The sequence below is a fragment of the Sander vitreus genome, chromosome 11, assembly GCF_031162955.1.
Source record: "Sander vitreus isolate 19-12246 chromosome 11, sanVit1, whole genome shotgun sequence".
In the NCBI taxonomy this organism is placed as follows: domain Eukaryota; kingdom Metazoa; phylum Chordata; class Actinopteri; order Perciformes; family Percidae; genus Sander; species Sander vitreus.
Genome location: NC_135865.1, coordinates 32129115 through 32156423, shown reverse-complemented (window position 1 = coordinate 32156423; position 27309 = coordinate 32129115). Strand labels below are relative to the sequence as shown.

Below are 27309 nucleotides of genomic sequence, written 5' to 3'. Positions count from 1 at the left end.
ACCAACATACCTGTGATGTTGGCATGTACCTGTCTAATAATACATTCTATACAATCTATACACTTTTGAAATAGTTTAACGTTATTGTGTCTGTGTGATCTTTCACTTAATGTTGTTATGTTGTGAAATTTCACTTCATTTTACTGACATTGTTGAAGTACCAGAAGCCAGAAAGCCAGTGGAGGAAAAGATTCCTGCAGTTTCAGTCCCAGAGAAGAAGATAGTTCCCGTGGCCAAAGGTAGAGATATGTGATTTATAACATCTATCTACTAAACCTCTTTGCAGATGACACTGTCCTTTTCTTTGACTATTCTGTTACGATGTGGTTCAGATTCAGTTCTTGTTCCTTTCGTTGTCTGGTTTTCTTTCTGATTTTCTGGTTAATCGTGTGTTTGAATGTATCTTAAAAGAACCAGAGGAGGTTAAGAAGCCCGCTGCTGCTCCCTCGCTGCCTGCAGAGAAGCCTGGAGTGCCAAAGAAAGGTACTTTACTTCCTGTTGTTTGCAGCATCTTTAGTAGCAGCTTACTTGTGTTCACCGCTACGTAGCTTCTCACCTCTTAATGTCTGTCTCGTCTTGATTTTCTGACTTCAATCTTACTTTGTTCCCTGTATTTGTGTTGTATGTAGTTTTAATGTGATACCGCTCTTAGCTTCACTCTTTATTGTGTATCTGTTGAGTGTCATCTCACTCTCTTAGTGTTTCCCCTGGCTTTGTGGAAGACTTAGGTGCATGTATTTGGTGGGGGGGTTTAGCGTCCTTCCTCAAGAAAATGTTACATTTTTCAATACATTTTGCGTCTCTTTGTAGTCGTGTTGTGTCTCGTTTTGGTCATTTTTGTTTTCTTTGGGGTTGTTTTGGGTCTCTGTGGTCATTTGTCATCTCTTTGTTGTCATTTTGTATCTCTTTTTCACATCATTTTGGACCGTTTTATCTCCATATCTGTGTCTGAAACGTTGGAAAAGCTAGAGCAGATTATAAATAAATAACACTCCAAAAGCTTAAAGACAAAACTTAAAGCTAAAGAAGTCCGACTACAATCGTTAGATCTTAGAGAAGTCCTTAAGTTTCATTCATTTGGATTGCGTACTTTACCTAAACCTTATAATGGTGGAAAAATCCCGTCTCTCTCTCTTGACCAACTCTTAGATGCTTCCACGAACTAATGCTAACATGCTAATGTCTGTGTTACCTACCTGAAGATGAGCCCAAGCCTCAGGTGCCAGCTGAGCCCAAAAAAGTGGCGCCTGCAGCTAAGCCTGAGCCTGAAGCCAAACCCAAACCCAAAGCAGAACCTGAATCAAAGCCTAAGCCAACACCGGCTCCAAAAGCAGAACCTGAAGCCAAACCGGCGGCGAAGGTCGAGCCTGAACCTGAAGTTAAGCTGCCAGCGCTAAAGAAGCCGGCAACACCGCCATCCAAAGGTATTTCTGCTTTGTTTGGATGTGTATTGTTGATTTTAAAGACTTTAAGGACGGTTGAGTCTAACTGTGTGTGTGTTTCTCTGTCTTGTGTCTGAAGATGTCTGAACTGTGTTGGCTTAGCTTCGAGTGTGGAAGCGAATCTTTGAATTTCTGTTTCTCCCAGATGTCTTTTTTTGCTCTTTATCTAAACTAACTGTTGCTTTAAGTCCCCGAAGAGGCCGCAAAGCCAGAGCTGGCACAGATCAAGCCTGAACCGGCAGTAAAGAAGCACGAACCAGAAGCTCGAAAAGCCAAACCAGAACCAGAAAAACCAAAAGCAGAAGTCGGTAAACCTGAGCTTCTCGTAACGAAGACAGAACCGAAAGTGGTCCCCAAACCAGAACCGGCAGTGAAAGAAGCTGAACCTGAAAGGAAAGTACCAAAACCCGAACCTCCAAAGACCAAACCAGAGCCGACACCGGCACCAAAGGAACCTCCGAAGAAAGGTACACAACATCTCTGACTGAGATGTGGTCTCAGAGTTTTTCTTAATCTTCTTAACTCAAACTATCCAACTTTAACTCATCTGGAGTGATGTTTCACGAGTGTTTATTGACATTTTTTAGTGTTTAGTTTAGTTTGTGCGTAGCCTGGGAAAAAACTGACGAACTTCCGGGAAATTTTAGATTTGCTCTGCAAGTCGGTCTGGCCAAGAGTCCATTCAAGCCCATTTCCAGTTTTTCCAAATTGATGCACCAATCACAACCATTGCGACAGCGAGCAGCTTTTTGTTTACATTCAAAATGACGGCCTCCGAAGCGCAGCAACCTGCTGATGCTGCTGTCACTGCTACGTCACCCAGATCGTTGGTCTGATTGGTTGAAGGACTATCCAATTGCGCCCAGAGGCATTTGAGCGGCGTCCGTTGGAAATGGGCTGTGAACGAAGCTTGCCCAGACCCTTCTCAGTTACAACTGAGAAGGGTCTGGTGTAAAACCAGGCTAGCTTGTGCGAGCTTCATCTTCACCATAACCCGTCAAACTAAAACCAAAACTCTTACATCTTGCATCTTAAACTCTCTTCAACTTCTGTGGATTTGGTTTTGTCTAACTTTGGTTACTGGGATGTTACGATGGGGCTGCACGCCATGTTTGTTGCATTCAGTTGAGTTTTTCTCGTCTTGCACTCGATAGAGTGTCTCTTAACAACACTGCTCAGCTTAAATTCATTGAAAAGCCTCTAACGTCTGTGAATAATATACTCTTTAAAGTTCATGTGGAGGAAAAAACACCAGAGCTTCCAAAAGCAGCCAAGAAACCAGAAGCTGCCGTCGTTCCTCCCAAAGAAGAGCCGACTAAGAAAGAGAGAGGTACTTTAGTGTTCCTGGGGATCTTTCCTTGACTTTTGTTTGGTTTCTTGTTTTCTGAGTCTGTTTTAAACAAGCGGGGGGTTTATGTTACTCAGATTACCGTGATACGTTTACATGATACGGCAACCGATTTTCTGATTCCCAGAGGATGATTCTCGTTGATTTTTGGTGCCAAATCTCACGACAAACTAGCAGCACTTAAGAACATTCTGCTTAAAGATATAATTTGATATGCTGTTGAATAAACTTTATTTCTATAGCACTTTTCTTAACAAGGTTACAAATTGCTTTTCAGAAAAAAACCATGAACAATGAAATTAAATACAACAAAACTGGTATCCTAAAAACATCTGAGAACAAAAAATGTTTAACAAAAAGAAATAACTTAAATGGGCAAGGACCAACAACGTATTAACTATTAATAAACTCTTTCCTATGACAGAAACTTTTAAGAAGGGTAACTGAGTAAAGTAACTCCCTGTTGTGTTTAAATGCATATTTATTTGTGCGCCAGAACATTTCTTCAAATCTTTATAGTCATGTCTTATGCATGTTTTTGTGTCAAACCCTCTTAAAGCTTTGAAGCCCAAACCTAAACTGGTACCTGAAGCGGTGCCTGAACAAATACCTCAGAAGGTGTTTGAAGAGGTAGTTGTGTCGGAGACTGAAGCCGAACGGCAGCCTGATAAAATACCCCAAGCAGTTCCTGCGAGGCAGCCTCCAGGGAAAGCCGAGGTGAAGGAAAAGACCCCCGAAAGGGTCGTGGAGAAAGTACCGGCACCGGAGAGAAAAATGGAGGAAACTCCAAAGAGGGTGCCTGAAAAATTACCTGAGAAAGTTCCAGAAAGACCATTGGAGAAAAAGTTAGCAGAGAAAGCTCTTCCCGAGAGGAAGCCTGTAAAAGTTCCTCCCAAGGTGTCTGCAGACGAGACTCCTGAGGAAGTAAAACCTGAACTGGTTTCTAAGAAACAAACAGAGAAGATCTCTGTAGATAAAAGACCTGAGAAGTTGCCTGAAGCGAAAGCTAAACGAGAGGCAGAAGAAACTCTTCCTGAAGGTACATCCGAGGCAGACTTCCACTCTTTCTATCTCTCTTTGTGTCTCCTTCTTGCATGTGAACTATCGGCAACAGTCCAGTGACAGTTACACTTACTATACACATCTAACTGTACACTCAACGAAAATCAAATGTTGGATTTGGTTCATTGTGCAAAATGACAATTGAAGGCAAATTTAAAGACGACCAAAGCCTGGAATCGAATCGAACCAGGAAACAGTTAATTTAGTCAAAAATCTGTCTCCAAAGAAATTCCATGCATTTACTATTCTTCCAATCTATCTATCCATCCATCCATCCATCCATCTATCTATTCACACTAGTCACAAACTGAACTAATGCCGATTCTTTTAAAGGTTTTGTAAAATCTTACATTGCTCTTTGGTCTCTTATTTCTTGATGTGTTTTGTGTTCTTTCATGTTTTTCTGTTTGTTTGTTAAATGTCTAAACCCCCTCTTCTTTTAAAATGATCTCTTTACGATCTCACGCACCATCTTGGATTCAAAACGGATTCTTCCATTCTTTAAAAAAAAAAGAAAAAGAAATACAAACTAAGAAGATCGAGAAGATTCTGCCCTCAGAGGTTGAACCAGAGAAAAAAGTTTCTCCTCCAGAAAAAGGTACCGGCCATCTGAAATAAAAACCCGATGGAGTACTTTAACAGCATCTTAATCTTTAAAGCGTAACTCTCGCCAAAATGCAAGCTAGGGTCTTTTTGTGAATGTACCCGAGTCAAACTTTCGTTTAAAAGCATATTTAGGACGGAAACGCCACTTTTAAGATTCACCGTATTCTTGTTTTTCAGTCAAATAGCCTTTTGATAGGAATGCTAGGGGCACTACTATGATCACATCAAAATCAACATTTTTAAACCACTAAAAAGGCTCGACACAACATGAGACTTTGCTCCAAGTATCACCAGGGGCTCTACACATGAACTCCAGCATTGAGAACAATGTTTGTGTGCACAGATACTTTTTGACTGGCAAGATGGAGGCGAGCGTAAACAACAACTGCTAACGTGAGTTGTTCAAAACCTGTGTTTTTTGTAACTCTGTGAACATAAACAATGTTCTCAATGCTCAAGTTCATGTGTAGAGCCCCTGGTGATACTTGGAGCAAAATCTCATTTTGTGTCGAGCCTTCTTAGTGTTTAAAAAATAGTAATTTTGATGCTATCATAGTAATGCCACTAGCACTCCCATTCAAAAGGCCATTTGACAGAAAACGAGAATACGGTCAATCTTAAAAGTGGTGCTTCCGTCCTAAATATGCTTTTAAATGAAAGTTTGACTCAGGTACATTCACAAAAATACCTTAGATTGCATTTTGGCGAGAGTTACGCTTTAACTCGAGCATTAGCCATTGACTTAATCTCTGTGTTGTCTCTCTTCTAACTCTTTCTAATGCTTTGTCTTTGTGTTTGTGTTGTCACCTCTTGGCGCCGTTGCATGACGCCTCTTCTTCAATGCCTCTTAAAAAACTTCCAGCGACGACGAGTCTCGTCAAGATCGAGCGAAGAAAAGGTGCTCAGAAGATACAGGAAGTGTATTACATGACGGAGAAAGCGTCGCCCACGGAGGAGGTGTGGGAACACGAAGAAGTGGCGGAAGAACACGCTGAAGTGTTGTACGAGGACGAAGTATCTCTGCGTCTGGGCCAGACGACAATGTCGTTATCAGAAGTAGACATCTTGAGTACAACGGACAAAGCGAGAGATAAAAAGTCCGAACTGAGAGGCGAGATATCTGTTACTGACTCTTCAAAAAGGAAAGAAACCAGGTTGACTAAAGAAACCAGGTTGACTAAAGAAACTGTTGTCCAGGAATCTGAATCTGACAGAGATAGGGATGTCACAACGCTGCAACGTAAACCTACGAGCGAAAAGGTCGAAGAGGGAGTTTTTATCCGGACAATCGAGTCGCCAACAGAAATTACAGATGAGAGGAAAGACAGCGTATCATTGAGACAGCCGCCAGACAAGAGAGACGTTTCCAAACAAGAAACTAGTGTCAAAAAGGGGAAAGAGATGAGCATTAAAACAGAAAGCAAAGAGAGACACGTGAGACAACAGGAAGCCAGGAAAGCTGAGGAAACGACTACAGTCAAAGAAATTGAGTTAGTCAAAGAAAGGATCCCATCGGGGACAGACACAGATCAAACTAAAGCAGTTGTTTTCAGAATGGAAGCAAGAAAACAAACTCAAACGCTGGAAATTAAAGGGAAGGTTTTGACGGACTTAGTCGATCGTGACGTTGAGATCATTTCAGATATTCCGGAAGAAAGATACCGTAGAATTGAGGAGATTACAGAAAGTACTATCCAGCAGAGAGAAGTCACGATTAAAGACAAGCCAGCAAAAGTTGGTTCCACTCACAGAAAAATTATAGAAGAGGAAACAAGTAGAAAGGAGGAAACTCATATTAAACCTGCAGTCATTTTAGAAACCCAAAAACATGAAACTAGTGCACCGAAAAAGAAACCTGAGCTAGCTGAAAAGAAACTAAAATCTGATGAGAAGATTTATACAAAAAAGGAGAAAGTTTCTGAAAAACCAAAACCTAAAGAGGTGATGCCAACGGTAAAACCGCAAGAGTCTGTAACAGATATCGAGCTTAAGAAGCCAAAAGTAGTTGAACAGGAGACTGAGTTTGAGTTTGTCGCAGAATACAAAGAGAAAAAAGAGGAATCCCAAGACGTCCGTCCTCAGAGAGTCGAAACTGAAAAGATGAAAGAAGAAACAAGTCTTTTAATCAAGGATACGGTTCAGACGAAACCGTCAAAACCAGACGAGAGAAGGATCCTGCTGTCACAAACAGCTTCCAGAGGTACAGAGAGAAAGTCTAACATCATGATCCATTTCCATCGTTAACTCTTTTATGTGATGCCTTGTTTGGATGCTGCTTTTGTCCTTTTTTATCCAAAATCTTGGCCAATCAGCAAGCGTCTTCATTTCAGCCTCAGTCTCTCATTCGTAAATGTCCAACCCAGTCTCACGACAGTTTGTGAAATGGTCACGTTATTTAATCTATTGATTTGTGTACACGGTCACGTTTATGTCGTTTCTTTTCATGGTGGTGAGCACAAATTTTAATCTAATGTATTTCAATGGGAAGCATCTTTCGTGATCACAGCAAGACTACGGTAAGGAGTAGTATGAAAAGCCAAAATCCACGCAGGGAGGTTGGTCAGGGTGGTGGATGGGTCAAACAACACAGAACTTTCACTCCGGAGACCGGGCGATCGTGTCCCGGCGTGTGACGTGTCCTTTCCCCGTTCTTCTTTTCGTAAACACAACCTCCGTATAGATGCTTCCCATTCCGTGCTGACCACCACGAAAAAAACGAGATGAACGTGACCATTTCACGAACTGCCATGAAACCGTGTTGAAATGTCTCATGTTCATTTTATGACCCACGGTCTTCATATGAAATTACTCTTCCATCACTTTGTTTTTGCATCGTTTTAAAAGGGTTCTTTTTTATCATCCCTTTGTGGTTTTATGTCTTCTTTCTTCTCTAAAATGTTAATATATTACGTTAAGCAAAACCTGATTATTCTTTAAAGAAGCAGAAGTCGAGGCGGAGACGATTCCCACAACGATTCCTGCCGTTTTGTCTCCTGAAACACAAGTCGACACAAAAGGAAAGCGAGCAGAGATAGGTACAACAGCACGTATTTCCGTCAGCTCCTACTTCGACTTCTTCTTATCTCTGTGTTTGTCTTGTTTAACTCCAAATGTCTTTGTCTGTGTTTTTGTTTTTTTTCCTAATCTCTTGGCACCGCTGCATGGTGCTTTCTCTTAAAATCTTCCACCCTCAAGCGGCAATTGACGGTCTTTTAAAGGCTGAGAAAAGAGCAGAAGTTCAGACGGATTTCGTACCGGAGGAAACTTCCTCTGCAGAGATGTTCGTTGTGGAAAGAGAAAAGTGTGAAGCAAAACTGTATCACAAGGATGAAGAAGAAAGCGTTAAATCTTTGTGGCAAGAAGAGATTTTAAGTGCGATGGAAGAACTTGATGAAGGGTCTGAAATAAGTGGTGATATATCTGTTACTGATGGTTTTAAGACAATGGGCTTTAAAACAAGAGTCATGCCAAAAACTAAAGAAAAACTCATCTTGACAGGAAGTGAAAAAAGGAAAAAGGTTGTGGCAGTTCAGGATGAACCTACCAAACAAAAAGAGCTTTCTGTCCAAAAAACAGATCCTCCAACAGCGAGCGTAGGAGTAAAAGACACAAAACGAGTTAGTAAAGAACATAAAGAAGCTTATCAAAGCAGAGAAAGTCAATCGGTGAGTCCAGAAAGTTCATGCAAAGCTGTTTCTGATCTTGAACAGGTGGTAGAAACACAAATGGTGACTTTTGAAGCAGACGTTGGGAAGAAAGGTTTTATCACACAGGGACTCAAAGATAAATTATCAGTTGGAAAACCCAAAGTTGGCAGTTTTACAGACAAAATGTCTTCAGAAAAAGTCAATCTCCAGACGAAATTAAGGCAAACTGACCAAAAAGAAATTCTTTTAGAGGCTGAAATTATTGAAATAACCACAAAGACACAAGAAACTGATTCTTCAGAGCTTTGTAAACCAATAGGAAAGGAATCGCCCAAACCTAGCGTAGTTGAATCTGAGGAAAAGCTGTGTGCGACACCAGAGTCTGTCACATGGAAACCATTGGCCGAGAAACCAATCGGACTAGAACAAGAAAGTGAATTGGCTGAAACAAAAGCGAAACCTTTAGATATTTTACTTAAGGCTGAACAAAAGATTGAAGAAAGTCAGTCTGCAGTGTCAAAAGGTCCCCAAAAGAAAGAAATACAAAAGGGCAAAGTTGAATCTATGAAAAAGAAAACGTTAGACAAGAAACCAGATGTCCAGGAACTGACTAAAGCTGTCCCAGATATAGAGTTACTAAAGGAAGACGTGCCTGAAAACGTCACTGTCACTAATACCGATGTTAGAGAAGATGTAGGACTGACTGACAAATTACAGAAACCTGAGGAGGGTTATCAAAAGACAATACGAGCATCCAGACAAAAAGAACAAACTGCAGGAGACGTAGAATTTGATTTGAAGGCGAAGGCAGTCACAGAAAAAGATCAAGTCATGAAACAGGAAGAACAGGAAAGAAAGGAAGAAAAGGACTTCATTTTAACGGTAGAAAAGTCAATCAGAGAGCTTCTGCCTGAATCAATTTTGTCCAAAGTAGTTACACTTAAAGACAAATTGGTCAAAGTCAGCCCAATGGAAGGAACAACGGAGATGAAACCCGACCAAGAGATGCCAGTTTATCATCCTGCGATAGAAGTCAAACGTCCAGTATCAATGCCAGAGGAAAACCTTCAAAAACCTGAAACCTTATCAAAGAGCAGGACTCTAAAGAGAGAAGTCGCTCAGAAAGTGAGACGGCAGACAGCGGTGGAAGATGAGGACCAATTCTCGTCATCAGCTCTCCACGTTAGTGCAAAAGAAAAGACGAAACCAAGACAAGAATCTGTTAAATCTGAGCCACCTCAAACTAAGCTAGAGCATTATACCCTTCAACAAGATACGGTTGAAGTAGAAGACCAATTCCAACCAAAAGACCAGCTAGAGAGGGTTCCTCCTGCAACTGAAAAGATAAAACCAAAACAGGTACAGACTGAGCCAGGTGTGGAACAAACAATAGTAGAGCCTTGTTCCCCAAAACAAGATACCACTAAAGTAGAAAAATCAGTTAAAGTAGAAGACCAATTCCAACCAAAAGACCGGCCAGAGACTGTTGAAACTGAAGATAAATTACACATTGTTCCTCCTCCAACTGAACAGATAAAACCAAGACAGGGACAGACTAAAAGTAAAGCATCAACTATCCCTGTTGAGAAAATGTTAATGAAATCACTGACAAAACAAGATGCCACTGAAGGAAAGAAGCAGGAAAGGAAACAAGAACCAATGTTAGCCAAAACTGAAGAGTCTACAGTTATAGATGTTCAATTAAAACTGGTCACCCCTCAAGAGATTATAGGTGAACGTGATCAGCTAAAGGTCAACACAGTTCAAGATAAAACGTTTAAAGTTACTCCTCTTAAAGAGACCAAAACAACACATGAACAGATTGACAAAAAGGTTTCAGTTGAGTTTGATGATACAACAGAGACAGTATCTCCACAAGAACAGCAGCAGCAGCCTCAAGAGATTATAGTTGAACAAGACCAGGTAAAGGTCAGCACAGTAAAAGATACAACTTTCAAAGTTACTCCTCTTAAAGAAACCAAAACACCACAGGAACAGATTAAAAGAAATGTCTTAGTTGCACCTTTAATGGAGCAGACTAAAGAAATGGAAGTAATAGAGGCTCCAGAAAATGTTGCAGAGATGAGAGAGACTGACTTTCCAGCAGTTGATGAGGACATCCATGTGGCAGATGGTATTCCTCCAAAGGAAGCAATGTCCCTGAAGGAGAGGAAACTAAAGTTAGCCAAAACTAAAGAGGCTGCAGATAAAGACATTCATTTAAAACCGGTCACAAGTACAGATCAACCATCTAGAACTGACAAAGAAGAAAAAGTTCCACTTAAATCTGAAGATGTTGGAGTTGAAGTTCAGTCAGATGTCAGAGAGAAATGCGTTCCCATTGAAGAGGAGAAAACAAAGCCAAAGAAAGTTTTAAGAAAGCCTTTTATTGAGGAGAAAGAAAAGCCAGAGGCAGTTGCTCTAAAACAGAGACAGCAGAAGCCAATCAAAGGTAAAGCTGACGATGTCCAGAAAGAGAAAATTGATAAAACAGAGAGCGAGCGAGTATCTCCACAAGAACCGCAACAGAAACTTACCGAACCTCAAGAGATTATAGTTGAACGTGATCAGCTAAAGGTCAGCACAGTTCAAGATAAAACGTTTAAAGTTACTCCTCTTAAAGAGACCAAAACAACACAGGAACAGATTGGAAAAAAGGTTTCAGTTACACCAATGATGGAAGAAACTTCTAAAGAATGGGAAGTAATGGATGCTGCTGAAAAACAGACAGAAGTCAAAGACTTTGCACCAGCTAATAAGGAAATTGATGTGTCAGAGGAATCCATATCCCTAAAGGAGAGAAGACACAAGTTATCCAAAACTAACGAGACTGCAGATAAACAAATCCCTTCAAAGTCTGTCCCAGTTAAGGATAAACCTCAAACAGTGACTCCCATTAAAGATGGTGCACCTGAGAAACATGCAAAAACTCAAACAATCGTCCCAAAGCGTGCTGAGTTTGATGATAAAACAGAGTCAGTATCTCCACAAGAACAGCAGCAGCAGCCTCAAGAGATTATAGTTGAACAAGACCAGCTAAAGGTCAGCACAGTAAAAGATACAACTTTCAAAGTTACTCCTCTTAAAGAAACCAAAACACCACAGGAACAGATTAAAAGAAATGTCTTAGTTGCACCTTTAATGGAGCAGACTAAAGAAATGGAAGTAATAGAGGCTCCAGAAAATGTTGCAGAGATGAGAGAGACTGACTTTCCAGCAGTTGATGAGGACATCCATGTGGCAGATGGTATTCCTCCAAAGGAAGCAATGTCCCTGAAGGAGAGGAAACTAAAGTTAGCCAAAACTAAAGAGGCTGCAGATAAAGACATTCATTTAAAACCGGTCACAAGTACAGATCAACCATCTAGAACTGACAAAGAAGAAAAAGTTCCACTTAAATCTGAAGATGTTGGAGTTGAAGTTCAGTCAGATGTCAGAGAGAAATGCGTTCCCATTGAAGAGGAGAAAACAAAGCCAAAGAAAGTTTTAAGAAAGCCTTTTATTGAGGAGAAAGAAAAGCCAGAGGCAGTTGCTCTAAAACAGAGACAGCAGAAGCCAATCAAAGGTAAAGCTGACGATGTCCAGAAAGAGAAAATTGATAAAACAGAGAGCGAGCGAGTATCTCCACAAGAACCGCAACAGAAATTTACCGAACCTCAAGAGATTATAGTTGAACGTGATCAGCTAAAGGTCAGCACAGTTCAAGATAAAACGTTTAAAGTTACTCCTCTTAAAGAGACCAAAACAACACAGGAACAGATTGGAAAAAAGGTTTCAGTTACACCAATGATGGAAGAAACTTCTAAAGAATGGGAAGTAATGGATGCTGCTGAAAAACAGACAGAAGTCAAAGACTTTGCACCAGCTAATAAGGAAATTGATGTGCCAGAGAAATCCATATCCCTAAAGGAGAGAAGACACAAGTTATCCAAAACTAACGAGACTGCAGATAAACAAATCCCTTCAAAGTCTGTCCCAGTTAAGGATAAACCTCAAACAGTGACTCCCATTAAAGATGGTGCACCTGAGAAACATGCAAAAACTCAAACAATCGTCCCAAAGCGTGCTGAGTTTGATGATAAAACAGAGTCAGTATCTCCACAAGAACAGCAGCAGCAGCCTCAAGAGATTATAGTTGAACAAGACCAGCTAAAGGTCAGCACAGTAAAAGATACAACTTTCAAAGTTACTCCTCTTAAAGAAACCAAAACACCACAGGAACAGATTAAAAGAAATGTCTTAGTTGCACCTATGATGGAAGCAGACTTCTAAAGAAACTGGAAGTAATAGATGCTCCTGAAAAACAGACAGAAGTCAAAGACTTTGCACCAGCTAATAAGGAACTTGATGTGCCAGAGAAATCCATATCCCTGAAGGAGAGAAGACACAAGTTACTGAAGACTGGAGATCAAACAGATGAAGAATATCAGGCAGGTGTTTTCCCGATTAAAGATAAAAAAGGGCACACACCTCTGACTGAAGACAAGAAAACACGACAGGAACAGGAGCAATTTTTGAGGGAAGATGATGCAAAGGAAAATAGGCCTGAAGAAACAGTCAAAGGTGATATATCAGAACCACTTTCTTATAAGAAAGATGAAGTTCAGAGAGATAAAAAGTCAGCCAAATCTAAAAAGATTACAGTTGAAAATGCCCAGGCCAGGACATTCGCAGCTACAGATGAATACGGAAGTGTGACCCCTTTTGAAAAAACAAAAATCAAACAGGAGGAGGTTGAAATAATATCTTCAGTGGTACCCGTGATGAAGGAAGCGGCTGAGAAACATCTAACAATACAAGATAAAGATGGAGATGTTCCACAACAAATGATCTCATATGAGGATGTGGTCAAAGACCTTTCTTTGAGAGAAGAAAGAGAGATTGCTGTTGAAGAAATCAGGTCCAACCTAGTACCAGTTAAAATTAAAACGGACAAAGTGGCTCCCGTCGAAAAGAAGACCCTAAAAAGACAGGAACAAATTGACAGCACGGCCTTGGAGGCAACTGAGCCTAAAGTAACCTATGCAAAATCTGATGCTCCAGAAAAATATGCTGGAAGTGAAAGAACGTTTAGGGACAGAGAGACAGCAAAGGGGGACATCAGTCAATTTGAAACCTTTCGTCCAGAGAAAGAAATATCACTGACCAAGAGAGATGAGAACACAGCAAAGATTGTTGAAGGAATTCAGTCAAAAGGAGATACAAAGAAGGACAAAACAGACAAATGTGCTCCTCTTGAAGAGAAGAAAACAAGGCAGGAAAAGACTGAAACAAAGGCAGAAGTTATACCTGAGATGGAAGTAAGAGATGACGTTTCCCAAAAAGCTCACAAGATTAAAGGTGAAACAATTAGAGATGACACTGGCAAAGTCCCTTCAACTATCACGACAAAACAAATTGAAAGAGAGTTTTTAGTGGCACCTGCGATTGACGTTGCATCTGAAATATCTCAGATAGTAAAAGGATGGAGATGCTATATCAGATGCTTTCAAAGATATTACAGTTAAACAAACCAAAACCAAGGAAGACATTGTTAAAGTTAAACCAGCAAAATCTGAAATTAAAAGGAAGGTTTCAGGTGCAGCCAAGCCAGAAGTAGTAACACATGAACAAACTTTGGTAGAAAAAACTTCCAGTAAGGGACAAAATCACCACACTTCTTCCAGCTGAAGAGATGAAAAGCAGACAGACACAAATAGAAACAAAGACAACAGATTATCCTGTAATGGAGGCAACAAAAACAGACACACTGATGGAAAAAGATGCCTTCAAGGCGACAGATGAGTCGGCACACATTTCACAAAAGAAAGAAGAAACTAAAACAGAAGGGCAGAAGTTTACAATTGAAGATGTCGAGACAAAGAAATCCCTAAAAGAGAAACGCCTCTCAAAAATAGGCAAAAGTACAAAACCTTCTTTTGAAGAAGTGCAGTCCAAGATGGTCGTAGTAAAAGATGAATATGGTAGTGTTACTCCATTTGAAGTCACAGAAACAAAACAGGAACTAGTTAAAATAAAGTTTTCATTGGCACCTGTGATGGAGGTTGCATCTGAAAGATCTCTGATAGTGACAGAAGGAAATGTAAAATCAGACACTCTCCAAAGGTATATCGCACCTGACGAGCTAGTAAGAGATATTACGTCAAGAAAAGAGAACATTTATAAGTCAGATGACGCTTCTCTAAAGACAAAGGAGTCTTTAAGGGACAGGAAAAACATTACAGTGGAACAAGTTATGTCAAAAGTAGACGTAGTTCAAAATCAAACAGAGAAGGCTTCTCCCTTTGTAGAGGAATTACCTGAAAGACAAGAACAAATAGAAAGAAAGGCCTCAGTTGCATCCAAACCAGAAGTAACGTATCAACAGTCTTTGGTGGAGCAAGAAGCTCCAGAAAAACGTACAGCAATGGATAAAACCACCAAAGTTCTTCCAGCTGGAGAGATAAAAACCAAACAAAAGCAAACTGAAATAAAGACTCTTGTAACAGACACAGAGATTAAAGACATTCAGTCAAAGAAATCCCTAAAACAGGAAGGACAGAAGTTGGACAACGTTACAGGAATTTCCCTTGAAGAAGTGCAGTCCAAGACCGTTACAGTTAAAGATGATTACGGTAGTGTTACTCCATTTGAACTAACGGAAACAAAACAGGAACTAGTTGAAAGAACAATTTCAGTTGCACCTGTGATGGAGGTTGTGGCTAAAAAACATCTCATAGTTAAAGATGGAGATGTTAAATCAGAAATCCTCCAAAGACTTATTATACCTGACAAGCTTGTAAAAGACATTGCACAAAGTACAAAGTCTGACAAGGAAAGGATGGAAGTTTTAGCTGAAAGACAAGAGATTACAGATGAAGATACACAGTTAAAAGAAGTCACAAGTCAATTTAAAACGGACAAAATGGCATTTGTTGACGATGCAATAACAAAACAGAAACAAACTCAACAAAAGACAGAAGCATCAGCTGTTTCTCACCAAAAGACTCAAGAGACATTGGTAGGAGAAGATGCTAAAACAGTAGTTGTTAGAGACCATTCACCCAGACAGAAAGAAGTAAAATATGATTGTACAGAGAAACCAGACCCCCTAAAAGACCAAGGACAGGTCACAGTTGAAGGAATTCAGTCTAAAACCGACACAATTAAGAACCGTTTTCTTAGTGTGTCTTCGAATGTAGAACCAAAGCTGGAACAAATAGAAAGAAAAGCTTCAAGGACTCCTGTAATGGATGTTGCATATGAAAAACCATTGATTGTGAGAGAACAAGATATTATATTAGACACTCCAAAAAGGTATATTTCCCCTGACGATCTAGTACGGGACATTACATCAGGAAAAACTGAGGCATACAAATCGGAGGCGTCCAAGTCAGAAGATGTTTCTTTAAAGAAAGACAAATCCACAATCGATAACAAATCAAAGTTAGATCAAACTGAAGGGCAAGAAAGCAAGTCTAAGATTGAAATACTTGGTGACAAAACTACCAAAGTTACTCCAGTGGAAACAACCAGAGAAAAGTTGACCACTAAAGTATTACAGCAAGGCCAAGGTACTTCAGACAAATACTCAAGAATTGGAGAAGCTGTACGAGAGTTTCCAAAACAGACTATGCGTGAAAGTGATAAATCCGATGTTATAGTAAAAGAAATTCAGTCAAAGATAGACACAGTTAAAGATAAAATAGCAACAGTCAGTCCTACTGAAGGAACAAAAATAAAGCTGGAACACATTGAAAGAAAAGTTGTAATAACGCCTGCAACTCAGGTGACATCTAAAGAATCACTTATAACATTTGACGGACCAGAAGAACGGACTAAAAGAGAAATTCTTAAAGGCACAATCATGACAAAAGAGGACATTAGAGCAACTAGTATGTCAGCTGAACAAGACTTTAGGGATGAAGAAGAAAGGCCAAAAACAGTCACTGTTGGGGACCAAGCTGTCAAAGTGTATTCTGTTGAGGGAATGAAAATAAGACAGGAACAAGTTGAAGGGCTGCTGGAGGCAACACCAAAAGAGCAAGATGCTTTGGAAAGGCAACTGAAATTGGCTAAACCCAAGAAAACTGAGCCAGAAATAATTATAGGAAAAGACAAAATCATAAAAGAGTTTCATGATAAAGTAAAACCAGAGATAAAAGCCATTGGACAGGAACAAATACAACAAGATCAGTTAGTTATGCCCAAGAAAAGATCTGAGGGAATGTATCAAGAGACAGTTGATAAAACAAAGATTTCTGAAAAATACAAACCTGCTACGACAGAATCAAAAGCTGATATTGATGTGATGCCTTTGCATGAGCTCAGAGTCAGACAACCCTCAGTAACAGGTAAAATCAAACCAAAGATGGTTCAGGAAAAGACTACAGACTCTCCAGAATATGGAGATGGTGCCACCACGAAATTGGAATCACAAGTTGAGCAGTCTTGTCTGAAAGCAGACGTCCAATACATCCCTCCTCAGGAAGTTGAAACCATAACCAGAAAGGATAAAGAAGCTCAGGAGCTTCAGTCCATCGTTGAAACCAGAGCTTTGTCTTTGCAACCAGAAGGGAAAGAACATGTCGCCCTTCAAGAATCTTCCAGAGGTATAGAAGGAAAAATGTTATGTGTCAAACGAGCACGTGTTTTTGATCTGAGCACCAAACATCGTTGTGCACCACCTCGTTATCACCCTCTGAAGGATTTATTTGCTTCATACCTCTTTGTCGTGATCATTCCAAGAGGATATCATGTCATATCACCCATTTTGTTTGGGCACAAACTGTACTCTTGCTTATTGTGACGAACCATCCTGCTGTCGACTGAGACAGTCTCTCTTGGTTTCTTCTCTAAACCACCACAGTTTTTCTCATCATTTTTTTTCTAATTCTGTTTGTTGTGTCCGTTATGTTTCACTGTACCTCTGTGCATCGAGAGAAAGTGTTTTCCACAGACGAGGTTAGATCTGTGGAAATGTCTTCCAACTTTGAATGTTTCCATGGTGGATCTTCTTTGTTCTCTTTGTGTTGTTTGTCTCTGCATGGCTCAGTGCTCACCCCATCAGTCTTAGTGAGGTTCTGATTGTTGTATAATTTCATTTCCAAGTTCCCGTGAAGGACAAGGAGTCTCCACCACAAGTCAAAGAAGCACTGGTAAAGCCAGCTGCTCCTCAAGAAGGTAACAACTTCTCTTTTAAATGTGTTTTTGTGTGTGTCTGTATGTTCCTATGTGAGGGTTTTCGGAAGGCATTCGTAAAAGAATGTCACTTTTCATGAATCTTTGAAACTTTATTCTGAAGTATATGGAAAGAAAACAAGATAGAACAGCATGAACTTTGCTTCTTTTTGGTGACAAGCTCTAAGATCTAGATTGCAGTGTTTGTGGAGAGCTTTCTGTTCAATGCCCTGTGTACCTTGTATTTGAAGAGAGCAAACCGCAGGCTGCTGTAAAAGTTCAAGAAGCTGCTAAAAGGCCTGAAGTCATTGACAAAACCAAGAAGTTGGAGAAAAAAATCACTCCACAAGAAGAAACAAAGCCAGGTATCCAGACCAAAATAAATCCTACCAAAAGCTTGTGCATTTTTAGAAAGACAGTGTGTTTTGGAGATACTTTACAATACTTCAATTACCTCTTTTTTCATACTTGAAGTGACCAAGCCAAAGCCTGTCGTTAAGGCTGAAGAACCAACCAAGAAGGTTGTGGAAGAAGAAAAACCAATCGTGGTAGAAACCATAGCTCCTGAGACAGGTAGAGGTATTTGAAGAACTTGAGATTGAAACATCCTCTTTGTTGGAAGTTTTTAAGTTCTTTCCATCTTTTTCACATCTTATTTCATTACTGAAAATGTTGACTGTATATCCCCCCACTTGAGTGTTTCCACTGTTGTTGTTGTTGATTGGTTTGTCAGTCTGTTTTATCCTGGTCCGTATGACCATTAGCAGCAGTACAATCCTTCGCCGTGATGTTGCACTGTTGGTCTTTTCATGTTGTGTGTCCTGTTTGTTTTTTCTTAAATCATCCAACAAAAGCATGCACGTCCTTGGACCCAACCTAAATTCCATTTACGTCTTTGTCTTTACTTATGACACAATTTCTTGTCATCCAACTAAATCATGTGATATTGGACTACTTTGCAATTCAGTCACAACTTTATCACGTGTCATCCACATTCTGTATTAGAGAATTTACTATTTCTGAATGTGCTTGATGAGAAATTCTCACAGGCGTTCTCACTGTTCATGACTGATTAAGTGGCCTAATTAACAACTTTCTGAACTATACTTCTGTATTAGATGAAACCAAGGGTCCCGTACAAGCACCGGGAGGAGCCAAGAAAGGTAGGAGCACCGATTACTTCTCACTTTTCATACAGTACACAGCAACTTACAGCGGCTATAAAGGTTCACCTCCTGATTCTGTTGTTGCTCCCCAAAATCTAAGAGCTACACCAGGTTCATGCATGCATTTCTAAAAGAAGCAGGGAGTTGAACAATAATTAGCTCTGACTGACTTATTACGATTTAAAATACATTATTTTCAATGTATATTATTACTGCATAACCATGGAACTGCTCGTTCTCGTTTTGTCTAGGTTTCACAACAGAGTTGGGTTGTGCTCGCACATTTTATACTAGGAGCTAACTGCTGGGCCGTGAGAACAGGGGTGTAGCACAAAATTCTGGGCCCTGTAGAAAGGCATTTTCTATTGGCCACACCCCGCATCCACAGCTATTCATTCTAGCATCCTTTTGGGCCCTCCTCACATGAGGGCCCTGGGTACTCAGTCCCCTTTTTCCCCCCAGTCAGACGCCCCTGCGTGAGAATAAAAGGTAAAATGGGTTTGTGGCCTACCTTGTGTCCTTCCTCTGCTCTCCACCTGGCACGCTGCTTCTTCGGCCACCAAACTGCTTTGTCAGCAGGCCCTCTGCTTTTGACCTGCCCGATATTTTCCTTTGTCACTCGGTCGACAGTTAATTTAGTATATATTGAAAACACAGACATAACGTAACATAAACTTGATAGGAAGAAACGTCAATTAGCTCAGGAAATGCTGACCTTCTCATACAGCCTTTTTCCATAGACATATGTCCCCAGACTAAGCCCCATCCCTCTGTTTCATTTTCGCTTTGAGCCCTGTGACAGATATGGCACACCTACCCCAGTTAGGCGGCCAATGAACTATCCAGAATTGGATTATGGCGTGAAAATATAGTAAATGTTTTTCTGTTGTATCCTGTGGAAGTTGTCTTTTCTTGTCTGTGTGTTTGTACAAATTGTGGTGTCAAGTTAAGTGTCATAAGTAATGCCAAACCTTTGTTACCTCAGAAATACTTCTGCACAAAAAAGGTAAAATTCAGACTGAAGAGGAAGGGACGTTTGAGATTCCCACTTTAAGGAAGACAACCAGAGTCATAAAGGAAATGGAAGAGGAACAGGAGATTATCAAACTGAAGAAGATTCCTTCGGTTTCTCCTAAAGACGCTGAAGAAGAGGAGAAACCTCAGAAGGTCACCAAGACTACGATCTTCGATGTTGAGGAGTTGGTGCATAGGGAAGAGGCTGTTGAGATGTCCGTCGCCACCAGGAGACCTGCGGAGGAAAGGAAACCTCGAGAGAAAGCAGATGTGGTGAAAAAGCCAGAAACTGTGAAGCCTAAAGAAGAGGAAAAGAAAGAAGCTCCTAAAGATGCATGGGCCCGCCAGAAACCCATTCCCAAAGTTGAGAAACCAGAAGATAAGATTTCTCTGAAGAAAACTCCCAAAGCACCAAAGGAAGGGGAACCCGCCCCACCTAGTGCAGCCTTGAAGGAAGTGAAACGACTGCCCTCAGATGAAGTTGAACCAGAGGCAGTCAAACTAAAACCATTTGAAAAGCCTGTTAAACCAGCTGAGGAACCAGAGAAAGACAAGAAGGAGAGGCCAGACTGGGACACTGTGCCTTTCCAGAAGCTAGACAGGATCCCCAAAGAGGTGGAAACCAAAGAACCTCCCAAGATACCTGAGAAAGCTCCTCCTGAGGTAAAGGAGCCAGCAGCAAAGATGCCAAAGCCTGTAGATAAAAAGAAAACTCCAGAGAAAGAGCCTGAGGAGGTCAAAGCGCCCACCAAGGTGAAGAAAATCCCAACACAGGAACAAGAGATAGAGAGCGTCAAGCTTAAGCCCTTCTCCAGACCTTCCAAAGAGGCTGCAGAGCCGGAGAAGAAACCAGCAGAGGCGAAAGAGAAGAAGCCAATCGATGACCTGCAACGCCGTCGCACAAGTCCAGATGAAAAACCAAAAGAACGAGAGCCAGAGGCTACACCAAAGAAACCAGAGGTCCCAGAAGCTCCAGAGAAGAAGCCGGAGAAGCCAAAGACGGTAGAGGCAATTCCTGCAGAGAAGACAGTGTCTCCTTCTGTTAAGAAACCTGAAAAGGTTCCTGAGGAGCCCAAACCTTTGCAGCTGAAGAAGGGAGTCACACCTAAAGCGAAAGAGGAGAAAGAAGTGGCTCTGAAGCCTTTGGAGCAACTCAAGAAGGTTGAGTTGAAAAAGACTCCATCTCCTAAAGCTGCAGAGACAGTCCCTGTTGAAAAGACACCGAGTGTTGACAAACTCAACAGGATTACTAAACCAGTCTCACCGAAAGACTCTATCGAAGCTGTGTCTCTCAAAAAGGCCCCAAAGAAGCTGTCACCTGAGGAGAAGGCTGCAGAACTGGCAACGCCTGGTAAAGGGAAGCTTCCCCTGGTGAAGGAGGTCTCTCCTGGAGCTGTGCAGATGAAGAAGGTCGCCACCCAGCCAGAGGAGGAGATATTCGAAGAGGAGGAAGACGTTGAGCAGGAGGAAGAAGAGACCTGGGGCTGGGAGTTGGTTCCCCGGGAGAGTTACGGCTCCGAAGACTGGGAGGGCGAAGGAGAGGAAGGTGCCCTGGAGGTTCCAGGGGGGCCCAGGAGAGGTGAGATGGCGGCGGCCCCCAACTCGTTGGGTGATGGCCGAGAAAAACCCTTCCTTCATGCCCTGAATAATCTCTACCCATTACCACCATCATGCCTCCATCTAAATTGGCTTTACCTCATCATGACGCGATTTATGCCATCTCTTTTCTTGTGTTTATGTTAATTATCATTCTGTTTGTCAAACTGTCTCTTTATATTCATTCATTCATTCTGTCATGTCTGTTATGTTATTTGTGTATCTTCCATTTCAATATCAAGTAATTCCTGTCAGTCCAACATGTGTTCTTCATCTTTACATTTCTGTTCATTATTCCATCTCATCATGGTGCAAACATCGCTGTAAAGTTGTAATTTGACATTATTCATCATTGTTTTGTCTGCCTTCGTTTCAATTTCATTTATTTACCATCACTATCACATCCCCTATCCATTCGAGTGGACCTTATATATCTCCCAGCACTGGCATGTTTATGAATACATTGACATATGATTACAGTGTGTGCAGCAAATTCATTTGATTTATTTCTGAACAGAGGGACAACCATCAGAAGAAGCAGGAAGAGGTAGAGGTAGAGGGCTGAAACGTAAGTGTGTTGCCATGAATTCTCAGTAAGAAAACCCTGTTGAGTTCTACGTCCTATATCGTGATGCCACAGAATCCTTCTTGAAATTTAAACGCCAATTTGTCATTTAATTTGCCTTTCAGCCAAGCAGACCCCGTCCCCTGGAGAAGGCCGGGGCCGCGGCCTGAAGCCCGGTGGAAGAGGCCCCACACCACCAGAGGAACCTTTCGGAGGATTCAAACTCAAAGCCGTGCCTCTGAAGTTCATTAAGAAGATTCAGGACATCGTGTTGCAGGAAGCCGAGTCTATCGGCTCATCTGCTGTGTTTGAGTGTGAGGTCTCGCCTTCCACTGCCATCACAACATGGATGAAAGGCGACAGTAACCTGCGCGAGAGCCCCAAGCACAAGTTCACTTCTGACGGCAAAGATCGCAAGTTGAACATTATTGATGTCCAGTTGTCCGACACCGGTGAATACACCTGTATCGCCAAGAATGCCGGCAAGGAAATATCATGCGTAGCCAAGCTCATTGTTGAAGGTATTTATATCTTTTTTCTGCCTAAAAAATAACAGCAAAGATACTTGGTGTCATGAAGACCAGAAGTCTCTCATGATCCTATTTAAACGTTAAACACCAATGTCAAATTGCTCATTGCCTTTTTAATCTTCTCACAGAGCTCCCTGTGAAATGGATCAAAGAGCTAGAGCCAGAGACTTCAGCTATGAAGGGTCAGCCTCTGTATATGACCTGTGAGTTGAACAAAGAGAGAGATGTGATATGGAAGAGGAATGGAGAAGTCCTGAAGAAAAAGGCCGGCAAGGTTCAGATCAATATCATTGGTATGCAGCATGCTGTGACCATCCAGAACACCACTGAGGAGGACACTGGCGTCTACACATGCGAAGTGGCCAATCAGGAGGATGTAAAGACTACGACAAGCGTCAAAGTCATTGGTAAGCAAAAGAGGATATTGAATCAGGTTGTTGATATTAAATGTACTTAATTATTAGAAGTAAAAGTAAAAAAAAACGTTTTTGGATTATAAATTTTATTGTGGCTTCCTTATATTAATAATTAGGTTTTCCACAACTTCTTAAACATCAAATTCAAAGTCTGACATCAACAAAGACAAAAACAGAAACAGAATTTCATTTTCTTGTGGGGAAGAATCTTTCACTCCAACATACGAAAATATTTCTTGCAAATGAGTAACGAAGATGCTTAGAGGAAATGTATCAGGGTAAAAGTATACATTTTATTTAGGAGATGTAGTAAACTAAAAGTAAAGGTTTCCAGAAATATAAACGACGAATTATAGATTTCTACTTAAAGGTGCTGTAGGTAGGATTGTGAAGATCCAGGACTTAGCCAAACATTTTTAACATCGACAACTTGTCAGTCCCTCCCCCCTTTCCGATAAAGCCCAAAACAGTCTCCTAAGCCCCTCCCCCCACAAGGGAGAATTAATGCGTGTGCATGAGCAGTGATTGACACGCAGTTAGACACCCCCCCTGGCCCTGATTGGTGAATCTGAACAGGGAGCGGTGGATTTTTGCAAATCGCACTACAGATGTTTTTTTTTAATGACCTGCTTCATGTAGTTCTACTGGAACACAGGGTCAGTTTCAGCAAATATGACAGAAAGTTAGTTTTATAAGTCTTACCTAGTGCACCTTTAAGTCCATTAACAAAGTATTTGTACTAAAATACTACATAAAACACAGCACTTTCAAGCCACAGAGCAGAGTTCACTTCCCAGGGGAAAACAAAAGACTTTCAATCAGGAAATGCGTGTTCATTCCTCCAGAGTGTCCTCCAGTCGTTTTGGTGCCTAAACTTAAATGTCGTCGCCTCATGAAGGTCACTTTTTGGAGCTCTTGGTGCCCTGTTCCTGGCTCAAAATCATCTTTTGTCCGGTATACTCAACTATAATGTCTGCCGAATCGACCCAGCAGCTCGCGGTGCCCTGTACCCGGCTCAAAGTAATCTTTTGTCCGGTAAACTCAACTACCAACTGCCGCTAATACGGCGACATCTCAAGGAGCTCTGCTCACCTATTTCGTAGGATATCATACGAATTGGTGTGCAAACATTTTCCTGCTACATCGTACGAATCCGTTCATGAGAATGCATTGATTGAAAATATTCCGAGACGCAGTAACATACATTAATACTGTTGTTTTGTAAGGACTTTGTACTGGGATAGATTAGGGCCGGAATGGCATTTGTGGATGTATAATGTTCAGAACAATTAAAATATATTGTCATGTCATCAGCGTACAAATAATCACTTCATTGTACGCTGATGACATGACAATATATTTTAGTTGTTCTGAACAACATTATACATCTCGATGTCCAGTTCAAAACTAGATGTCACTAAATGTCCCAATGCTAAATTCAGATATTCACGTCTTGCCACTGCAAACACAGATTAAGAAGAACCTTGAAATTTTCTCACTACGCAAGAGCTGCAACGATTAGTCGACTAATTGCTTTGTCGATCGACAGAAAAAACAATGGCCAACTATTTTGATAATCGATTAATCATTAAAGTAATTTTTCATGCAAAAATAACAGAAAATGCAATGTTTTTAGCCTCTCAGTTATGGAGATTTGCGGGACTTTTCTGTTTCATATCATAATAAACTGAATATCTGGGTTTTGGACTTACAAAACAAGATATTTAAAGATATCACTCTGGACATTGAGAAACTGGGATGGACGTTTTTCACTATTTTTAGCTCCTCTGCTGTGGTTTACACTACATTTTAGTTAAAAATTAGTATATTAATGGGGCATGTTGTGTCTTTAGTGGTATGATGGACGCTGATTCAGTAATGTTCATCTCCAACAGAAATAATCAAAGACTGGATTGTGAAACCACTGAGAGACCAGCATGTGAAACCGAAGGCAGCCGCTACATTTAAATGCGAGCTCTTCAAGGATACTCCCAACTGGAAGTGGCTCAAAGGAGAGACTGAGGTCACTCCTTCTGACAAGGTTGAGATGAAGAAGGACGGAAAGGAGCTGACGCTCACCATCAAGAACTGTCAGCCTGATGACGTAGCAGAATACGCCATGGAGGTGGAAGGACGTGTCTACACAGCCAAGCTAACGCTAGGAGGTTTTTCTACCTACATAATTACCTTCATTTCAACCATAGTCCCTTAAAAGTCCCATATTTTTCTCATTTTCAGGTTCATTATTGTGTTTTGGGTTTCTATTAAAACTTGTTTAAGATAAATGTCTCCTGTCTCCTATTGGAGAAATTCGTCTTGGGCGGTAGAGAAATCAAAAATGGCGGCGCATCGCACATAAACACACAATAAACAAACAGTAAACATGCATGAAACATAAGTGTACTGTACATTTATACATCTATCTATCACATATGTCATCCAACGAGTCATAAACATTCGATAAACCTCACACAAGACCCCCCTACCTTGTGTGAGGTTTATTCTACATGCTTTAATGTTCAAAAAACATTTTTTTTACTCATACTGTCTGTCTGAATATACCTGTATTCACCCTCAGTCTGAAATGTTTCTTTTTAGCGTGTCTCTTTAAGCCATCCTACTGTAAAAGCCCAGACTGCTCTGATTGGTCAGTGTTTCAGGTTATGCACTCTCAGCATCTCTGCATTGTCTTTGTAGCTGGGGAATGACTGCGCCACTGTAGTGTTTATTTCTACCTATATATATATAGTATAGTTGCACAACCGTACGGAAGTACTCACGGCTCATTTAAAGGCACAGTTTCTCAATGAGGGCTGTGTGCATTTTTCTGTGTATTGAGCCTTTTGATACTTATACTACAGTATAAAGAAAGCACCCTGACCTGCTTTATAATAAAAAAAAGACAAGAAAATCTCACTTTTCACAATATGGGACCTTTAAATACTTTACCTGCCATTTGGTTTGTATTTATGAGTACTAATACAACCTCTTTCTCAGAGCGGGAGGCCGAGATCCTGAAGCCCCTGGCCAGCGTTGAAGTGGTTGAGAAGGAAGAAGCCAAGTTTGAGACAGAGATCTCTGAGGAGGATGTTCCTGGAGAATGGAAGCTCAAAGGAGAGGTTTTAACCAGATCCCCGGTATGATTCGATCAACTTGTTTTTGTAGAATGTCACATGATTCTTAATTAGGGCTAGTCTTGCATTGCGAGACCTTCCTCCACAGAATCAGAATCAGAAGATTTATTGTCATTGTACAACAATGAACAACGAAATTCTTAGCAGCAGTTCACCCAGTAAACATGAATCTAAATCTTTAAAGACAAGAAATAAATAGTAAAACAATACAACCATAAATAGAAAGAAATATACACACTAAAAGTACTAGTTATTGCACATGGTCCGTATGTGAAGGTGTGAATGTGTGTGCGTGCATGCGGGGGGTGCTATTGAGTGTGTGTGTTCAGTGTGGTAAGAAATAATGTTTTTTTGTTTTTTTAATTAAGACGTTTTTTTATATATTAAGACTATTATCAGGAAATATTAGTATTATAATATACTTATTATAACTTTTTCGAAAATACTAAGATTTCTTTGCTGGAAATATTAAGACTTGCAGATGGTTCTCTCCACAAGACTTAAATTATCTGCATGTACTGTCCATGTGAACTGGGTTACCCCCGGAGTACGTCCAGTCTCAAACACCACTTCAGCAATAAAAGCTTGAAAAAAAAAATCCCTTTTAAAGTACATTTAGAACAGATTCATTTGCGATGAGTCGCAAGTTAATCATGGACAATCATGCAATTAATTGCGATTAAATATTTGAATCGATTGACAGCCCTAATCCTAATGCATGTATTTCTACATTTCCATGTTCGTGTTCACTACTTTTTATATATTAACGCACTGTAATGTATTCTCCAGATGTGCGACATCCAAATGGAGCGTGGGGTGCGTAAACTCACTCTGAAAAACTGCCAGTTGGATCAGGCCGGAGAAGTGTCCTACCAGGCTCTGAACGCCATAACCAGCGCAATGCTCAATGTCAGAGGTAAGAAGAACTCCTGGTATCCGGGATTGGAACTACAATGTACCGGTAAAAATAAAGGAGTAAGGTCCGCGGAAAATAAAATAAAGCTTTATGGCAAGTGAGAGCGGACCTTAGATCTTTATTTAATAGGGTTATTGAGTCAAGTTCATTATTTGCGCCATTCTTTGAGACTTCATGCAGCCGACGAAGACAAGGACCCAAGGATCCCAACTATTTCAGATAGTCAAAATGGTGTCCAGTGTTTGTTCTTCATTCTTGGTTGTTCATCTGTTTGTCTGTCTGTCCAATGGAAACCTGTCTGTTGTTCTGTCAGATTCTACATTGTGTGTGTAGTACGTTCACTGTAAGTGTTCCATATTTGTACCGTCTGTGGTTAAATGTTTTATGTTAAATCTATGCACAGTGGCCAGTTTATTAGTTACACCAGCGTTCATGAATGTGTCATTCAACCAGACATTAATAATCACATCGCTTTAGATTTAGCAAAGTTTAAAGAGTTTAGTAACTGTTTGATTTAACATTAGCGTACCAGCAGATGGTCTCAAACAGAAGGTAACCCCAGTGAAGAAAGAAAATGGCCCGAAGAGTTAAGATCCTTGTTGCATCCTAATGAAACTGAAGTCAGAATTTGGTGCAAACCGGAGAAGATGATGGACCGGTCCTTTACCGTTGACGAAACTTTTGGTGAATGTTTCATGAAGAACCCTT

The 27309-nt window shown here is 40.7% G+C and overlaps 1 protein-coding gene across 1 annotated transcript in view; it reads left to right on the top strand.

The window, feature by feature from the left end:
- The window catches only part of ttn.2 (titin, tandem duplicate 2), a 323953-nt gene that overhangs the window by 124175 nt on the left and 172469 nt on the right, over window positions 1-27309 (top strand). The window contains exons 84-103 of the mRNA XM_078262434.1: window positions 159-239; window positions 412-483; window positions 1203-1424; window positions 1631-1909; window positions 2674-2772; window positions 3350-3829; window positions 4373-4450; window positions 5321-6658; window positions 7398-7493; window positions 17196-17267; window positions 17516-17629; window positions 17739-17837; window positions 18383-18427; window positions 19416-21023; window positions 21558-21608; window positions 21731-22126; window positions 22264-22542; window positions 24447-24716; window positions 25549-25688; window positions 26475-26601. Of these exons, the coding sequence (XP_078118560.1) occupies window positions 159-239; window positions 412-483; window positions 1203-1424; window positions 1631-1909; window positions 2674-2772; window positions 3350-3829; window positions 4373-4450; window positions 5321-6658; window positions 7398-7493; window positions 17196-17267; window positions 17516-17629; window positions 17739-17837; window positions 18383-18427; window positions 19416-21023; window positions 21558-21608; window positions 21731-22126; window positions 22264-22542; window positions 24447-24716; window positions 25549-25688; window positions 26475-26601 (5946 nt within the window). The remainder of the gene's footprint in view (window positions 1-158; window positions 240-411; window positions 484-1202; window positions 1425-1630; window positions 1910-2673; window positions 2773-3349; window positions 3830-4372; window positions 4451-5320; window positions 6659-7397; window positions 7494-17195; window positions 17268-17515; window positions 17630-17738; window positions 17838-18382; window positions 18428-19415; window positions 21024-21557; window positions 21609-21730; window positions 22127-22263; window positions 22543-24446; window positions 24717-25548; window positions 25689-26474; window positions 26602-27309) is intronic.